The following is a 19,319-nucleotide window of genomic DNA, read 5'->3' on the forward strand; positions in this document are numbered from 1 at the left end:
TTGCTTAGCATAATATTCTCAAGGTCCATCCATGTTGTTGCAAATAAAAGGATTTCATCATTTCTTATGGCTGAGTAGTATTCCATTGTATATGTGTACCACATTTGATTGATTCTTGAATGTCCTCTGGCCAGGGATCTATCCCACAACCTTGGCCTATCGAGACAATGCTCTAACCAACTGAGCTACCTGTCCAAGGCCTAGGTCATATTATTAACCATGGTTATGTTACTTGATTTCTCCGAACCTCAGTCTCCTTAAATGTGAGATGTAGAACTGTCAGTTTACCTTGAAGAATTGGAAGGTAGCTAATTAAATGAAATAAAAATAAAATGTATATGTTATGTCACCCCTAGTCCACTGCCAGGCACATAGAAGGTGCTCTTTTCATAGAGACAGGAGAAGATAGAGTGGTAGGAATGCTCCCTTCTTGGCCTTTGGAGCTGTCAGGTGACCCCTGGTGTCCATTCTGAGTATTGTCCATTGTAAATCATAACAGCATGTTTCTCATGGTAACTGGTGCACAGCTCATTGATGTGCACCTAGGAGGAGTCCCCAAAGCACCTTGCTATGATTGAGTGCCCTTTATCTGACAACAGGAATAAGATAAGGAAGAACATCTCTGGGTAGTGCCAGTTTTCCCACCCTGGCTTGTGGTAGTTGAGGAGGCTCAGCAGAGAGGGTGGGCAGGTAAAGCCGGAGATGGGGTGAATACAAGGACTGTGGCCACAGTGACAGCAGGAGGGACACAGGGGAGGAGGAGGGCTCTGCCTCCTTCTGGGGAGAACTCGGCGAGGAGAAGCTGCAGGAAGGAAAATAGAAGGAATAGAACTTTCTAAATGAACAAAGATTCTAAAAGCACAAAAGAGAGAAAAGAGGGAGGGACCCAGAGGGGGAAAGGGGTGGAGAGAGAAAGTATGAAGAAGTGGGAGGAGGGAGGGTGGCAGATAAGGATTAAAACGAGGGTGGAAGAGGAACAACTGATAGGCTCAAGAGCAAGAAACAGTGGGCAGTCAGAAGAGAGGTGGTCAGGGGACTAAGAAGCTAACAGAAATTGGAGAGGAGAAAAACAAGAAGGTAAGTGTGTGGACTTGAATTTTAAGAGATACAACTACCAGTTGATGGGAAAGAGCCAGAACGGAGAACCTTGAATTACAGGCTGGATAATAACAGAGCTCTTTCTCTGTACCTGTGGGTTTATTCCCTACCTCACAGTGTTCCCTGTGATGGTGAGGTTTGGATATATTAAGGAGGCTGGTCTATGAAGCCAAGATTAATGACTTACTTGGTATACAAGCAGCTGTAGAATAGTGAGTGGAGGGCTTCACTTCTTATGGAGTTGCGGTGCTCCAGGGATATCTTTCTTGTAAGGGGTCTGCCGTCCATTTCCAAGCAATTCTGTTAAGATGGAATTGGCCCTTTTAAAAACCATCATTTCACAATGCTTCCTCTAGGCTTGGAATCTTTTTTGAAATGCCTTCTGCAATAACTAGGAGAGTGTTTTGATTCCCCCCCCCCCATCCAAGGCATGTTGGATGGTTTAAAAATATTCCCTGCTTAGTTTACTGCAGAGTATCATGTCCCTACTGTGCATTGTGACTAATCTGGCCTGCCACTTGCTGTCAGAAGCAAGAGGCTGCTGAGACCCAGGAAAGAAGCCGAGAGAGGAGCCCACTGAAGGTCACCTTTCTTCCTGAGTGCAGGGCGAGGTAGAAGGTGGCTGGGCGAAGGGTTTGTCAGCTCCTTGCCCTCTTTTCTGAGCATGTGGCAAAAGAATCTGGACGCAGAGGCTGGGAGACCTAGTTCCTGGGACACTGAGCGGCTGTATGATCTTGGGCACTTCTGGACAGTCCCTCTTCTGGGCATCAGTGTCTTCATCTATAATAGGAGGAGTTTGAAATAGAAAGGTGCCTCTGGTTCCGTTCAGCAGCTATGGTTCTTTAGGCTCAAATACAACGAAAAAAAACTGAAAAAGGGAAGCTTGACACAATGCTTTTGTATCATTATTATGCTTTTGTTCAATTTCCTTTATTCCCCCTCCCAGCATCTCATAATGGAGGGATTCCTGGTTCTTACTCCTCAGCATCTCACTTGGTTATTTCCTGAGCAAGGCTCTGGCACACTGAATCCAACTGGCCTGAGAAACGGAAGGGCAGTGTGAAGAGCACTGGATGGGGAGTCAGAAAACCTGAGAGAAGCCCAGCAAAAGTAAAAGAAGAGACTAAGGCCAGGGTGTGGAGTTGTGGCACTTTGATTTGGCTGGTGAGGTGCCTCATGGCTGGGGACACGAGCTGGTAGTTAGAGGTGTCCCAGCCTGGCTTTTACATCAGCAAGTCAGACAATCTCCATTTCTTTCACCCACTGCCCCCAGAGTCACAGCCCAGCCCAGCCCAGACCCTGATTCACTGTTCTCTGGGGACAACTCTGAACTTTCCATCTTCTTGCCAGGTTCCTCAGGGTGGCAGAGCTGATTGGAGCTTGCTCCCTGGCTGTCTCTGCAAGCTTTTTCCTCCCTCAGCAGCTGCCAAGGAGCAGTCCCAATGTGACCACAGCATGCATTGCAGAGAATACCCAGAGATGTTTTCCCTGGTCTCCAACCTGGCAACCCCTGGGCATCCTCTCATCTAGACACATAAAGTTCAGAAAGCCATGGCAGTGTTGCCCTATTTGTCATTGCCTCAGAACCCCAGAGATATTCTTGCTGGGCTCCTGAAACTGGTCGTCCTTTTTGTCTCTTAGTTGCCTCACTCCTATTTTCCCTTCTAGTACTGAGCCATTAGAACTAGAAGAGCTTTCTTAGATTGCCTGTCAACCTCTTCTTTGACAGATATAAAAAAAAAACAAGGCCTGGAATAGGGAAGTGACTTCTTGTAGATGACACAGTGAGTCAGAGCCAGGTCAGAGTAAGGAGAACACCTTGCTCTGCTCACTCCCTCTAAGGCTCTTCTGACTTCAGTCCTCAGCTGTGGTTTCTGAGCCTCTGGCTTTTCCCAAGCCTCCCTGCTTCTTCTGTTTAAGCATCTCTACAATCTTATTTTCTTGCAGTGAACACCCTCCTGCCCACCTGTTCTTCATCACCAATGTTTCAGGTTTCCTAGAAAAGAAACAGACTTTCTTTCTGTTGTCACAAGCTGCTGGTTCCTGGAAAATGACAACTTGATGCCACTTTGTAAACTGATTGTTTCTAACATATTAACAAATGATGGGAAGAAAAATTCAGCCTTCAACAACAATCCACTCATCTTCATAAGGAAAGGGAGTCGGGCAGTCTCAGAATCAGGGATATTGAAATAGCACATACGGACCTTGGAGTTTATGTAATTCAGGGGTAGGGCAGAAGGGAGAATTTGGGTATTAAAATCACATTTGTGTTAGAATGTCAGCTATGTGACCTTGGATAACTTATTTAACGTCTATGATCCTCAGTTTTTTGCCTGCCAAAGAAGTTAATAACTACCTTCTTTATAAATTTTATGAGGATTAAATAAAATAATGTATTTAAAATGGCTATCACATAGTAAGTGCTCAATGAACAATAGAACAATAGAGAGAATCCATGTCACCTGGTCCTCAGCCCAAGTGTCTTCAAATTGCATTTCATTTGATGCAAAGGCCTTTCTGTCATGAAGGCTCTCTGTGACATGTAATTCACAGGTACTGCTTGGCTTTTATGACCATGAGTTTTTTCCTAGAACTACTGTCGCTGACCTTTAAATTGGGAATCAGAAAATCTGGATTTGCCTCTTGGCTTTGCCTCTAATTTGCTAATCTATGGCAAATGGGTGAGTCAAAAATTGCCCAGATATTCTAACTTAGTGTTAGAAGGGTCTAAGCAACCATTCAACTCATCCACTTGGTTTTATACAAGTGAACTGAGGCTTAAGGAGGGGTAATGTCTTGTCTAAAGTCACCAAAAAATAGCTGAACCTGGAAAGAGCCTCTTTTATGAGGCTCTTGTTCATAGAGTGCTTTTATTTTCTTTATCAAGCCTGGCATCCTTATGATTCAGGACTTCAGGAGAGGGTAGATAGAGTTGGGGATCAGGATCTCCCTTCTCTTTAGATTACAGAATAGAAAACCTATTTTTTGTCTCGGTAGAACTGAGCCAGTTTCAAATTTACCATTGTGGGTGTGCATTCAGATTGGTGATTAGATTCAAAGGTGCTACAGCTCCTTATAAATTAGGAAGGAATTGCAGGAAGCATACATTTTATAATATGGAGTCCATCTCCAAGACCAAAAGTTTAAGTTAAAGTCGGGAGGCAGCCTGGAACTATTACAAGAATGAGAAGAACCTGATTTGAGTGGGGCCCTGTACCTCCCTTCAGGAGATCCTCATGTCTAGTGAAAAAACGAATTTAGCCTGACCAGGTGGTGGCGCAGTGGATAGAGCATCGGACTGGGATGCAGAGGACCCAGGTTCGAGACCCCGAGCTCGCCAGCTTGAGCGTGGGCTAATCTGGTTTGAGCTAAAGCTCACCAGCTTGGACCCAAGGTCACTGGCTTGAGCAAGGGGTTACTTGGTCTGCTGAAGGCCTGTGGTCAAGGCACATATGAGAAAGCAATCAATGAACAACTAAAGTGCCACAACAAAAAACTGATGATTGATGCTTCTCATCTCTCTCCGTTCTTGTCTGTCTGTCCCTATCTGACTCTCTCTCTCTGTCTCTGTAAAAACAACAACAACAACAACAACAAAAACCCCCGAATTTACAGTTTAATTAATATCCTTCCCATTGACTGTGTTTTTCCTTCCTCCGGTAGTCACCTTCCTCCACTTGGTACCTTGAGGGGGGGGGGTGGGTCCTTGCTGTGTCACTCTAACCAGCTTGCTGTACTCTCAAATTCTGCATCAAACTGGCCAGTTGGATCATGTTTGAGAGGAGTTTTTACCGAAACTATCAGAAAAGAAAAAGAACTAACATTACTGAGTAGCTATAGTGTGCCAAATACTGTTCTAGGCAATTCCACATATCCATGTATTGCTTAATGTCCATGAGAAAACATTTCCTTTTTTCAGATGAGGAGAAAACTGAGAAGTTAAGTGACTTGCCTAAGGTCACACAACTAGAGAGTGATGGAGGCATGGTTAGAATCCCACAACTCCTTAGGGACCATGAACCTCACCACCTAACTATTTCTGTTTCCTTTGTTCTTGTTATGATTTGACATCAGTGGAACACCAGAGCCTGCTGTTTGGCCAGCTGAGAACCTGGCAGTAGATACTGCCGCAGCCAAAAGCACTTAATGGCTAAAAAAGGAAATAACTTCTATATGTGAATTCTGGCTGAATGGTGGCAGATGCTGAAGTCTGGAAATTCTGACCACTGTGGGCTGAGGGCCCCAATGCAATAATTAATTATAGAAACAGCATATGCAAGAGACTGCCAACTAATAAGCCAGAGGCTAAAAGGAAAAACCCTGGCCCTCTTATGGAAAGTAGGAAAAGCCCTGCTTGGGGAGTTAAGAGACTGGGATCTGGTTACAGGTTTGTCTCCAGCTGTCAGTCTTAGAGACTCTGAGTTTTTTTTTTACCTTTTATAGACAAAGAAAAATGTAGATTTTTGGAGGTGGGCATACCAGGTTCAAGTATTTTAGACAGTATCAGATAGTTGTGTGACACTGTACAAGCTATTTAACCTCTGAGCTTTAGTTTTCTCATCTGTAAAATGGGGTAATACTTCTTTCCTAGCAGGGTTAGTGTAAGAATTAGAAAGTATAGTTGTATAGTGTTTTACACATGGCAAACACTTATCTTAATGGTATCTGCTATTACTATTAATCAACTTCCCTTGACCCTCATTTTCATCTTGTGTAATAATAAGGGGTTGAGTTTTTATTTATCTCTAGATTTTTTTCAGCTCTTCTGTACTATAAATCTATGACAAGATGATGAGAAAAATAAGAAAATGTAAGCATTTCATAAATATAAATATATATATTTTTAATTCAGTGAGAAAAGGAGAGGCAGAGACAGATTCCTGCATGCCCCCTGACTGGGATCCACCTGGCAACCCCACGAAGGGGCTGATGCTCTGCCCATCTGAGGCCATTGCTCTGTTGCTCCAACCAAGCTTTTCTTAACACCTGAGGCGGAGACCATGGAACCAACCTTAGTGCCAGGGGCCAACTCACTCCAATTGAGCCATGGCTGCAGGAAGGGAAGAGAGAGAGAGAGAGAGAGAGAGAGAGAGAGAGAGAGAGAGAGAAGTGAGAGGGGGAGGGGTGGAGAAACAGATGGGTGTTTCTGTATGCCCTGACCAGAATCTACCTGGGACATTCATATGCCAGGCTGAGGCTCTACCACTAGGCCAACTGGCCAGGGCCTATAATTTCCATTAATAACTGCACAGTTACTAAACAACCCTCTGGGGACAATTACAAAAGACCTCTCAATATTTAATTGCAATCAAATATCTCCATTTGCCACTCCCTCCCACCCACTCCTTATAAATATATCTTCCTCCAACTTAAGAAGAAAAAATATTTTTCCTAGCATAATTATCTTTCTCCACTTTGCCTGCTCCTTTCCACCTCCTTGGCTTTGAAACAACTGTCAGCTAGCATGGTGTCTCTGAGTAGACCATTCTGTCCTTGCCAGAATAAAATAATTAAATTGAAAGAGGAGTTAATTATATGCTATTGGCTGGAGTAGGAGAGAAACTACTTTGCCTCAGCCATCTGTTTCTCCTTCCCTCTCATCTCTATCTCCCTCTCCCCTCCATAGTGATCAAAGTTCAGAAGTACAAGCTCCCAAAGGACTTGTAATTCTGAGAAAACTGCCCATACTGCCCAAATCAATAGCTGTAGCTATATCATATACCTGGTCATTTTCCCTGAGGCTGAGGTAGCTACCCTAAACCTAAATCAGAAAAAGAATAGAAATTCTAAACGTAAGAATTACTCCAGCCACTTAACAATCAACTGCCTGCTCTAACTTTGATCTCACAAATATCCCTGAGGCAATCATCTTAGGTGAAAGTGTCTAGCCTTTGACTGGTAAGGATTATCAAGAAAGAAACTTTAGACGATAGTTCAGCACAGTTAAGGCAGAGGCATCAGTGACAGACTAGACAAAAGCAGGATTTGAAGCCAACTTCTGGTTTAAGAGCAGTGTGTCTTGCTCAAGTCTCTGAACTCTCTAAAAAGGGGAGAGGGATAATCCCTACTTCCTCATATTTTTGCGAGAATCAAATGAGAAAAATACAGAAAGAAACTTGCAAGTGCCTATTACATAAAAAGGTCTCAAGCCCTGGCTGGGTGGTTCAGTGGATAAAGCATTGTTTCAGTGCACCATGGTTGTGGGTTTGATCCCCAGTCAAGTCACCTTAGAGAAGCAATCAACGAGTACACAACTAAATGGAACAAAGTAGAACGGCAAGTTGATGCTTTTCTCTCTTCCTCCCTCTCTCTCCCTCTCTCCCTTCTCCTCTTGTTCTCAAACCAATGGAAAAAAAAATTTTTTAAAGGTCTCAATAAGTGTTAGCTTTTTTATTATTACTGTTATCACTTCGAGTCAAATTCTTTTTGTGTAACTCTGAGTAAACTAGAAAATGAAGCTGAGACTCTCCAAGGATAATGAAGATTCCTGAGGTAGCTGAGGACCAAGACCACTTCTTATGTAACTTTCCCTGTATATCCATTTTAGGAAGAATCTATTAGAATAAAGGGAAATTAGAAAAATTTACATTAATGAATAAATACGTAAGAATTTTGAGACGATGGTTATATTTGGTGCTTTATAAAGCCAACTTTGATGTCTGGCATAGCTTGGCAGCTCAATAAACGCTTTCAGAACTGAACTGCACTGACATGATACTATGTCTAAGACATTCTTTAAATGAGATTCTTTGAGTCTTTTTACAACAGAATTCTCTTAACTGGGAAACAAGTCAACCCTGCCCTGTGACACATTCCACTATATAGTAAGCAGAATTACAGCGTGCGGCAAGGAGCTGTCATTATGACTATGAATAACAACCTTTATTGAGAACCAGAGATCTGTTATATACTGTCCAGAACATGTGTTGTTGTCCAGAATTAGACTCAGACTCTGTGGAGTGGTCTAAAAATATAATTTTGACAAACTTGGGTGAGCTCCCCAGTGATCTGGAGGAGGAGGCAGAGAAGGAATAGTCCATGCCGATGGAGTCTCTGCTCCAGACATCTGCAATCTTGTTGAGACCAGTGGAGTTTTCTCTCACTGTCAGAAGAAAGGCTCAGTGGCTTCTCTTTCCTTGATGTCCTGGCCATCATAGTCATTTGGCAGGTGTCCCTAGGCCACTTTCTTCTGCTGTCATTAGGTGTTTTGTGTGACCCAAATGCTGTTATTCATCTATTGTTGCTGTTTTTTAAAAGTACGCATATTAACTACTATGTGTAAGGCACAATGTTAAGCACTCAAGGGAATGAAGAGGGAGAGAGAAGATGCAATGAAGGAAAAATATCAAGACTTGTCTTTGCCTGACCAGGTGGTGGTGCAGTGGATAGAGCGTCGGACTGGGATGCAGAGGACCGAGGTTCGAGACCCTGAGATCGCTAGCTTGAGCACAGGCTCATCTGGTTTGAGCAAAGCTCACCAGCTTGGACCCAAGGTCGCTGGCTCGAGCAAGGGGTTACTCGGTCTGCTGAAGGCCTGTAGTCAAGGCACATCTGAGAGAGCAATCAATGGACAACTAAGGTGTCGCAATATGCAACAAAAAACTAATGATTGATGCTTCTCATCTCTCCGTTCCTGTCTGTCTGCCCCTGTCTATTTCTCTCTCTGTCTCTGAAAAAAAAAAAAAGAATAAAAAAAAAGACTTGTCTTTAAGGAGGTCAAGGTTGAGTTAGAGAGAGAATACACAGCTGATAGAGCAAATAATTTACTTAGTAAAACTGAATGGAATCATTCTTGTCCTTAATCCCCTCAGCACCCCAACCAGTGCTGGTCACATCAAGGGAGCATCATAAATATTTTCTTGATTATATAAAAGCTGACCCCCAGGCCTTATCACTAAATGGCAGAGTCCTGTCTCAAATCACTCACTGCCCCAGGGTGAGCAGGAGCTTTTGACGTTCCAAAGTAGGACATATAAGAGTTGATGGGCTCTGTCCTTAGAGGGGAGATGGAGGGAAACTCTGTGTGCACCAGCCTGATCAACTGGAATGAAGTCATGGATATGTACCCAATTAGTCCTTGTTTCTTTGAATAAGTCTATTATCTTCTCTACATGTCTTGTCCTTTGCAAAACAGAGGTAATAACCACCACCTCACAAAGTGGTTATGAAGATTCACTATTAAACAATAACAATTGAGTGTTTATATATCCTGAAGGTATACAGTCTTGAACAAAAATAAGGCCTTTTTGGTCAACAAGAGAACATAGGCGAAGCACATTTTGAACTGAATAAGGTTTTACTTTTTTTATCACTGGACTTAAGAAGGAAGATTTGAGCCTTCCTAGGATCACTTTGCAAACTTACTGCTTCAATCATTAAAAAAAAATTTTATTATATACTTAATGATAGAATCTAATGCAATAAATATACAAAGTAGAAGAGGGGCTTTGGACTTTGAGAAGTCTACTGCCCATTTGAGAGGAAAAGCTTTTAAATCTTTGAGGGCAGAAATTATGCCTGGTTTTAGTAATTCAACAGCTATCATTGAGTGCCTTATATGTGCCAGGCCTGATACTTCTTAGGTATTATTTTCAGTACCCAGAACAGATAGGCACATAAGAGAAACCCCCAAAAATACTTTTGGATTGGTTGAGACAAGAAACTTTTGGAGAACAAGTGTAAGGCAGCATATAAGTAAGCATGAATTAGAATGTACCCTACTTGCACGATGATAATTTAGAGTCTTCAGAGTTCAAGAGACATCAAAGAGGGCTGAGGTCAATTTGAGAAGGCTTTCCCATTGTCTTAGATTTGTGGTGTCAGAGGAAGAGGTCCTGGCTGAGTTTTTGTTAATTTAGATGACTCTTAATTGATTTTCTTTGGAAATACTGGCTCAGTGGACAACAGTGTCAACATAAGGAGGAGCACTGGATTGGGAATGTAAATATCTGAATTTTATTTCTAGTCATATAATACATGAAGTAAGGCTATACAATGATTCATGATCACTATACACGAAAGTCTTCCTTTGGCTTTTTCCCTTTTATCTAAGTGCCATGCCCTGTTACCAAACAAGTTCCTTGGTGATTTCTCCAATATTTTTGCTTCGTCCTAGGATATGACGCATTGAAAGAGGATGTTGAAGATTTTGGAGTGAAGAACCTTTAGAGTTGGGATGCTCTTATCCAGTTTCTAGGAATAAGAAACTCTTTTTGCCTTGGAGATTTCAGAACTTTATCAATTTCAGAAGGCTGTAGAATTCAATTAGCCAGAGCTCTTTGGAGGACCCTGACTAAGGAGGCCCTCCTCAACCCCCTAAACTAGAGTCAGCCTCCTGCCCATATATTCCTATAGTGCCCTGTATTTCCTTAATATTGACACATCATGTTTTATTGCAATTATGTGTTTAATCTCTCTCCTTAGTGAGGGGAAATAAAGGCAGTTAAACTGAGAAAAGGCAAGGAGTCATTGTCTTTTTAACTTACGTATCTTCAATGCCTTGCATGATGCCCGGCACCTGGTAACCACACAATGAACTTATTAAATCAATGAATGCATGGAAAGAATGACATTGGAGATAGAAGAAACAACAAGGATCCAAGATAAAAAGCTGAGAAATTGTAGACCATGTATAGTATGCATAAATAGGTAATTGTGTAGCTTTAAGTATTGAGTATGTGAGAGCAATTGTGGAGAAAGATATGGCTGTGCTGTGCTGCACTGTGGAAGGTCTCAAGTGCAAGTTCAAAAGTTTAGACTCTAGGTTGTGGGAAGCCAGTGAAGTTTGAAGCTAAAGCAGTGAGATATATTGATATTACCACTCCACAATATTTGATAGAATCTATTCATGGCATGGGCAGCTTCCTTTCCCCCTCCAAACATACTTCCTGCCAAGAAATGGATAATAATCTAAAAAACATTTAAATACTATACACGCAGTAAACTCAATGATTATTTAATCAACCATTAAAAAAATTTTTTTTATTCATTTTTAGAGAGGAGAGAGAGAGAGACAGAGAGAGAGAAGGGGGGAGGAGCTGGAAGCATCAACTCCCATATGTGCCTTGACCAGGCAAGCCCAGGGTTTTGAACCGGCGACCTCAGCATTTCCAGGTTGACACTTTATCCACTGCGCCACCACAGGTCAGGTAATCAACCATTTTTTTTAGCTAAGGTTGTGGGGGCCCCAAAGAGACACAGTGTAGCTGGGCAACTAACTTCATCCAGGGACTTTCATATTATAAGCTGAGCAGGTGGTGCATGGTAGGTATTTTAAGTTTCTCTGACCTTGCCTGAGTCTTTCAGGAAGTCACAAATGAGAGGTCTTTCACCCTATTTGCTACCATCAAGTCTCAATTGGTCTGCCCCATCCCACCCCTCCTCAGCTAGTTTTCTCTTGTTCCCTCCCGAGGCGGGATCATTTCCAATACTGTTTTTCTGATATTCTATGATGTTCCTTTTGGTGCCCATGCTTTACTTCTTTCAAATAGGTTTCCTTGAACCACATGTGAGGGAGTCAGCGGTGAAGCCACTTGGCGGACCAAACCAAAGGATTACATTCTTTGCCTGGAACTATTTTTATACTTCCTTGGGACTTGCAAGAAATAATTGACAGAGTCAGAAGATCAAGGGGAAAATTTTCAGGGATTGAAGAGAGTTTGTAAAATTTGCCCCAAATCCTGGAAGAATATGACATTTGTTTCTCTCTTTTCATTTGTATTTTATTTTCATTTGTTTTCCTCTTTCTCCCCTTCTCCCCTCTGCTTTTTCATCTGTTTCTCTCTTCTATTTATTTTAATATACCTCTCTTTCTACTTTCTCTTTCTCTGTCCTTCTCCAATTCTTATCCTTCCCACCACTGTCCTTGCTAGTAGTGACTGCCTTTCATTCTGTTCTTATATGCTGATCATTATGCTAAGTGCTTTTTATCTATCACCTCATAATACTTTAATAATAATCTAACACCTCATCTTGCAGAAGAGAAAACTGAGACAGATCTAGTAAATTCTCTAAGCTCAGCAGATAACAAGGATTTGAACTCCACTTAGCTAACCACAAGCCATGTTCTCTTAACTATTACATGGTCCCTTTTTCTCCATTTCCAGTTCCCTCTTGTTTTTTGTTTTGTTTTGTTCTGTTTTGTTTTGTTTCTTTAGATTTATTTATTGATTTTTGGAGAGAAATGGAGTGAGAAAGAAAGGGAAGTAGCAGGAAGCATCTACTTGTAGTAGTTGCTTCCTGTATGTGCCTTGACTGGGCAAGCCCAGGGTTTTGAACCAGCAACCTCAGCATCCCAGGTCCATGCTTTATTCATTACACTACCACAGGTCACACAACCCTTGTGTTTTACTTCATTTTGCTCCTTCTCTCTTCTCATTCTCTCTATTTCGCTCACTCCCCTTTTCTCAGACACTCACTACATCCTGGTCCCCACACTGTGTAGCTGACCCTGAAGGTGCCGAACACTGTGCATGTGTCCAGAAGAGTTGACAGATCATTCATTTAAACTCTTATCTAATCAGGCATTTCCCTTTCTAGCAAACACTTCACATTTTTCCACATTGTCTGATCAAAACCAGAGGAAAGGAGCCCTGGTCAGTTAGCTTAGTTAAGAGTGTCTTCCCGAAACAACAGCATTGAGGGTTTGATCAGGACACACAGGGGAAAGCAACCAAAAAGTGCACGACTGAGTAGAACAAATGTGTCCCTTCCTCCTCCACTCTCTCTCCCTTCCTCTCTCTGTTTCTCTAAAAATCAATAAAAATTAAGCCCTGGCCAGATAGTTCAGTTGGTTGGAGAGTCTTCCTTTAGCATAGAGTTTGCTGGTTTGATTACCCGGCCAGAGCACATACAGGAGCAGCTTGATGTTCCTGTCTCTCTCTCTCTCCCTCCCTCTTTCTCTCTCTCTCTCTCTCTCTCTCCCCCCCCGACTTCCCTCAAAATAAAAACAAAAAGCAAACAACCCCCACACACAAAAACAAACAAACAAACAAAGAAACAAAAATAAATAAATAAAGGAAAGGCCTCAAGACCTGATTGGGCCTTTGATATGGAAGGGAACGGATTTTGATAAGGCCTTTTCCACTCACTCATGGATTTTCTCATTCCCAGAGAACAGAGAAGGGGTGACGGGTTGCTGGTAGAAAACAGACCATGAGGCTGGTCTCTGTCAAGTATCAACTTAGGAGCCAAAGAAACATAAACCTTGAAATGTGGCATTCCCACCCTCTCTTTCTTCATATGCATAAAGAATGCTCATATGCGAAAGTCAAGGTTTGAACTTGACAGTCTCTAAGTTCTCATCAAAATCTGAGGTTTTATGAATCTAAGAAGGGAATATGTATGTTCAGTTCCTTTTTTTGTTTGTTTTTGTCATTCTATTGATTAGAAGCTTAAGCCATGAGGACATTCATTGCTCCTCAAATAAAAATTCTGGAGTCAGGATTCAGGAGTTTCAGAGACCTCAGGGCACTAGCTGGCATTATTGAGATTCTCTGGGCAGCTTGAGACATTTTGGCTCACACATCCCTGTCCATAAGCAGGAAAGAGTGAAGAGTGAGGAAGAGTTCAACTGAGACTCTCTCTGTTTACTGAGGGATGGAGCAACATTTTCTAGAGCATTCCTCTACAGTTAGATTTTCCGCATACCTCACTGACCTGAACTAGCTGCAGTGGAGACTGAAAAAGTGATATCTGGTCTTTCAACCTGCTAATGGAACCCAGGCAAGGAATAGGGATATGGTTTGCCTCTGGGTAGGAAACCAGTGCATGACACCCCCTTCTTAATTCATGCAACTGAGATTTACTGAGCAGCAAATCTAGGCCAAGCTCTGTCTGAGCCAGGTGATGATGATACAGGGGAAAAGACAGTCCCTGGTCTCCAGGAGCCCTGGCTGGAAGAACACAGCCAGGCAAAGGATTAAAAAACAAGATGGCAAGTCCTAGGAGAGGAATGAGTGTTCCATTATGGGAGTTGAAGAGGCTCAGCTCTGGAGAGCAGAGAGGGCTGGAAGAAGCCATGACTGGGTTAATTTTGAAGGGTGAGATTCAGCAAGGTGTGAAGGGGCCTGCTGGGAGAAGGTCACCTGGGAATCTTTCAGATTCAGCATGGATGGATAAAAGGAATTAGAGGGACAGGCCAAAAATGAAGCTGAAGAAGCAGGCAAGGCCTAATGAGGGAGGGTTTTGTATAGGACATAAAGGGTTGGGGCATTTAGTGTGGATGTGAGGGTGAGCAGGTCCATGTGGGGGTATCTTCTCTATGTATGCAGAAGGAAAAGCCAAGCTGTTCAGCCACAATGGCACTGAGGTTCAAGAGATCCACATTGCCAGCTGCTTACCAGCTGGGAGAACCTGAGCACATCTGTGATACCTTTAGCTGGTGTGACCAAAGATTTTTTGTTTGATACCTGTCAATATAGCTGGTCCATGCTGGATGGTTCCAACTGTTAGAGAATGTTTCCTGAGGGGCCAGATTTGTCATTCACTCTTTCCTCCTCCACCTAGTTCTGCCCTCAGGAGTCATAAAATTCTTGTGTTCCACGTAATAACCATTCAAACACATGGGATATTTTGTGGTATGATTTTCAATATATCACATATTTGTTCATTTAATCCTCAAAATAACCTGGTGTAGCCATTTATGTTTTTATTTTACAAACAAGGAAAGAGGGTCAGTGAGTTTTTGCCTAGAGTCACATTTGCAGATTTGCAGACTCCAGTGTGTATCCTTTCCACAATTCAGTGTTTCTTTATTTGTGGTTCTTGGCCAGTCAGCCTCAGAGTTTCATGGTCTGCTTATTGCAAATCCAGATTCCCAGGGCAGGATACCCCAAAGCCACTGAAATAGAACCTCTGGTGGTAAAAGCACAGAATCCACATTGTAGCACACATCCTAATTCATTTCTAGATCCATTAAAGTGGGGAAACCATGCTCTAATCTCGCTAATATGATCACTTTTAATCTTTTCTTTCTTTGTATTTTTGTTGGGGAGAGAGGAGAATAAGGGAGCTTTTTAGGTGAATTTGACTTCTTAGCTGCGCTTTCTTAAAGAACACTTGATATGAATCAGTGGAACCCCAGAGAAGGGCTGGATCTTCCAGACTTGTGTAGAACCATCCCTTTCTTTTTCTCTCCCCTACTTGCAGGGTTGGTGTTCGTCCTCTGCTGAGCCAATATGGGTGACTGGAGCTTCCTGGGAGCATTCCTGGAGGAAGTACACAAGCATTCCACAGTGATCGGCAAGGTCTGGCTCACGGTCCTCTTCATCTTCCGCATGCTGGTGCTGGGCACGGCGGCGGAGTCTTCCTGGGGTGACGAGCAGGCCGATTTCCAGTGTGATACGATTCAGCCGGGCTGTGAGAATGTCTGCTACGACCAAGCCTTCCCCATCTCTCACATTCGCTATTGGGTGCTACAGATCATCTTCGTCTCCACGCCGTCCCTGTTGTACATGGGCCATGCCATGCACACTGTGCGCATGCAGGAGAAACGCAAGTTGCGGGAGGCGAAGGCCAAAGAGGTCCAGGGTGCTGGCTCTTATGAGTACCCAGTGGTTGAGAAGACAGAGCTGTCCTGCTGGGAGGAAGTTAATGGAAAGATTGTCCTCCAGGGCACTCTGCTCAACACATATGTCTGCAGCATCCTGATTCGCACAACCATGGAGGTAGTCTTTATTGTGGGCCAGTACCTCCTGTATGGGATCTTTCTGGACACCTTGCATGTCTGCCGCAGGAGTCCCTGTCCCCACCCAGTCAACTGTTATGTATCTCGGCCCACAGAGAAGAATGTCTTCATTGTTTTTATGTTGGCTGTAGCCGGACTGTCCCTCTTCCTCAGTCTGGCTGAACTTTACTACCTAGGCTGGAGAAAGATCAGACAGCGATTTGTCAAGTCTAGGCAGGGCATGGCTGAGTGCCAACTTCCTGGCCCCTCTATCAGCGCAGCCCAGAGCTGTACACCACCTCCTGACTTCAGCCAGTGCCTGGAGAATGGTCCTGGAGGGAAATTCTTCAGTCCTTTCAGTAACAAGATGGCCTCTCAGCAAAACACAGACAACCTGGCCACTGAGCAGGTTCAAGGCCAGGAGCAGATTCCTAGGGAGGGTTTTATTCACATCCGTTATGCCCAGAAGCCTGAGATACCCAATGCAGTCTCCTCAGGTAATCGCCTCCCCCATGATTACCAGAAGGACAAGCGCAGACTCAGCAAGGCCAGCAGTAAGGCCAGCAGCAAGGCCAGGTCAGATGACCTATCAGTGTGACACTCCACTATGGGGGAACCAAAGCCAGGTGGGAACAAAGAGGGCCCAGAGAGGGAAGATGTGTCTCTTCTGACCCCACCTCTTTTATTTTCATCATTGCTCTGCTCCTTTGGGCCCTGGGTCTCAAAGGCATTGCTCATTTATTCCATGAGGTATGACTAGGGCTATGCGAGTGCAATCAGAAACATCTCTACCCACCCTGGCTGCTGTCTGTTCCCTATCCTTTACCCAGTACACTCAGTGAAGACTTTCAGTTTACTTATTGAAGAGGGTAGAGTAAGGGAAGGAAACCATGGCAAATTCTGGCCTGGGACAGATAGCCAGAGAGTTAAAATAATTCTCTATATACCAGCCACTTACCAGATGCATTTTCCAAGTCTCTGTGGCTTCCTTGACCTGATTACCCTTCCTTCTAAAATGAAGACTCCAAAGTTCCTAGCCAATAAAGAGCATGAATCAAGGAACTTGCTTTAGATATGCTCTTGAATCTATTGTTTCCATGAGCCAAACCTTGGAGGGATGGTAAGGCTGTCTCTCCCTCCACCTGGTCTTAAAAAGTGGTCCTTGGAACTTGACCAGCAGACTTAACTTTACAAGTGCCTTGCTATGTAGGTCTGACAAATGTCCTACCTTGGTGATGTTGCAGCCTTTCCTTCTGCCAAGGTGTGCAATCAATCCAGGGGGATGCATGCTCCTCTAGGGAGCCACTGTGCACAGACTCCACTGGAATCCCTGCCACCCGCTATCATCCTGTAGCTCTTTATAGTTCATCCTGATGATAGAAGCCATCCCTTTCCTTCCCTCCTTGGCTATTCACCCAATGCTCCCCTAAAGACTTTATCAACCAGGATACCCAAGAAGCTGTCATCTTCTCTTGGATCCTGACTAGATCACCAGCCACAGAGGCTAGTGGAATTTCCCAAAGTCTTATTAAAACAAAGAGGGCATGGTGCTTCTCAGATTACCCTTGGGAAGAAAACAAGTCTGCCATAAAGATGAAAATTTAAAAGGAGATAAAATACTGGAAAATGATTTTTTTTTCTCTTATTTATTTCCCTTGCTGACTGCCAAGTTAGAGTGTCAAGAGGAGGTATGATGAAAATGATAAAAGATCCCAGATAGATCTCTCCCTGGAAGATTTAGTGGGGGCATAGACATATAGGGGAATCTCCAGCTTTCTTGGCAACACTCTTGTTTTAGAGCACAGAGATTCCTGTATCTCCCTGGTGCTCCTAATAAGACTACCAAGTGGAAACTTCAAAAAAAAGCCCTGCTTTGCCCACAGACTGGCCTGGTTTCTCTATTCAGTTCATCTGTAATGGGTTGCCATTTTGGATGAAGGTAAAAGATGCTCAGAATTGTATAATGAGGTGTATAGGGAAATGGTTGCTTTTAAAAATGCATGTGTGTGTGTATGTGTATACCCTCTTATAAGGTGAGTGAAGGGAAAAGGAGGTCTGAAATAAGGAAAGAAAACCTTAGACAAACTTGTGTCTTTCTGCCACCCCCTCTATATGCCTTGCAGAGGGGCTGAGCCTCACTATTTTTAGTGTCATCAGTCTAAATGGATAGGCATAAGAGTTTGGGATAAAAAAGGGTAAATGCCCAAAAAGAGGCTTAGCTTCTACCCCACCTGCCTACCTCCTAGCTCCTCTGCTGGTATTATTGATGGGTAGAGAGAAGGATGAGGGTAGAGAGGTGGAGGGAATTGACTGGGATGCCATCTAAGGAAGAATGATAGGTCATCCAGATCCCTGGAGGGGACACCCTTTTATCTATTGTGTGGCACATTAAAATGCTCCCCCAAAAAACAAACAAAAGCAAAACAAAAAAACAAAGCAGACTCTCTCTCCTTTCATCTCTGAAATCTGTTTGTTTTGTGAAATGAGTGTTCTTGAGTTAGAAATGCTGAGATCAGTTTTTGATGATGGGGTTTTCAGGAAGGGAAAGGAAAATATTATGTGTAGTTTGTATTTTTTTAAATTTTTATTTATTTATTCATTTTAGAGAGGAGAGAGAGAGACTGTGAGAGAGAGAGAGAGGAGAGAGAGACAGAGAAGGGGGGAGGAGCTGGAAGCATCAACTCGCATATGTGCCTTGACCAGGCAAGCCCAGGGTTTCGAACCGGTGACCTCAGCATTTCCAGGTTGACGCTTTATGTAGTTTGTCTCAATAAAGTTGGGCCCTACCTTTATTTCTCATTGTGTCTTCTCCATATTTTGTCTACAAGAGAAGGATGACAGACTTGGTGGGGGAGAAAAGCACTTGGACCCTACTCATCAATCAGTCAGTAAGGCAAAGAGCTTTAGATTCAGATATGCAAGGGTTAAAATTCCAGCTGCTGATTAGTAGCTGGATTCCAGCAAGCTACTGAATCTCTGAGCCTTGGTTTCCCTATCTGTAATATCTACCTAATAAGGTTGTTAAATGAGAAAATGTTTATAAAGAATTCAGCAGAGTGCCTTGGAAATAATTGTCATTAGATGGTCATTGTTGTTATTGTTTCTATTATTATCTTTAATATTTCTGTTATTATGTTGAATATATAGTATTTGAAAATCTGACATGTCAAGGAATGATTCCAGAACTTCCTTTTGTGGAGTTCACAATCTGCCTAAGGTGATCAAAATAACTCACATAGAGGAAACAATTAGAATACAATTAAGTGGGAATTCATTTATTAATTTTTTAAATTGACTTTATTGGGGTGACATTTGTTAATAAAATTACATAAGTTGCAGTGTGCCGTTGATGCTATAAAAAATGATACATATGGAACAAACTACATAGAAAAGGAGAGACCTTGCCAGGGCTTTAAAGAGCAGCTAAGGCTTTAGAGAAGTCAAGACCTCGAGGATGACTCTGTAAAACAGGTCTTAATATCCCTATTTTACAGACTTGGAAACTGAGGTTCAAGATTTCTTGACAGGGGGCAGCTTTTCATTGGCTTCTCTG

At 42.9% G+C, this 19,319-nt stretch overlaps 1 protein-coding gene across 2 annotated transcripts; it reads left to right on the top strand.

Moving 5' to 3' along the window:
* Positions 1–953: 953 nt before the first annotated feature.
* Positions 954–19,066, top strand: GJA5 (gap junction protein alpha 5). 2 transcript variants are annotated; one of them, XM_066261742.1, is made up of 3 exons: positions 995–1,077; positions 11,097–11,249; positions 15,250–19,066. In XM_066261742.1, exon 3 carries the CDS (start codon positions 15,279–15,281, stop codon positions 16,362–16,364), a length of 1,086 nt encoding a protein of 361 aa, XP_066117839.1. In that variant the 5' UTR covers positions 995–1,077; positions 11,097–11,249; positions 15,250–15,278; the 3' UTR covers positions 16,365–19,066. The 2 variants fall into 2 exon arrangements, with proteins under 2 accessions (XP_066117838.1, XP_066117839.1); XM_066261741.1 differs by lacking the exon at positions 11,097–11,249 and having other exon boundaries at positions 954–1,077.
* Positions 19,067–19,319: the final 253 nt, after the last annotated feature.

This window comes from Saccopteryx bilineata, chromosome 2, assembly GCF_036850765.1.
Source record: "Saccopteryx bilineata isolate mSacBil1 chromosome 2, mSacBil1_pri_phased_curated, whole genome shotgun sequence".
Taxonomy (NCBI): Eukaryota; Metazoa; Chordata; class Mammalia; order Chiroptera; family Emballonuridae; genus Saccopteryx; species Saccopteryx bilineata.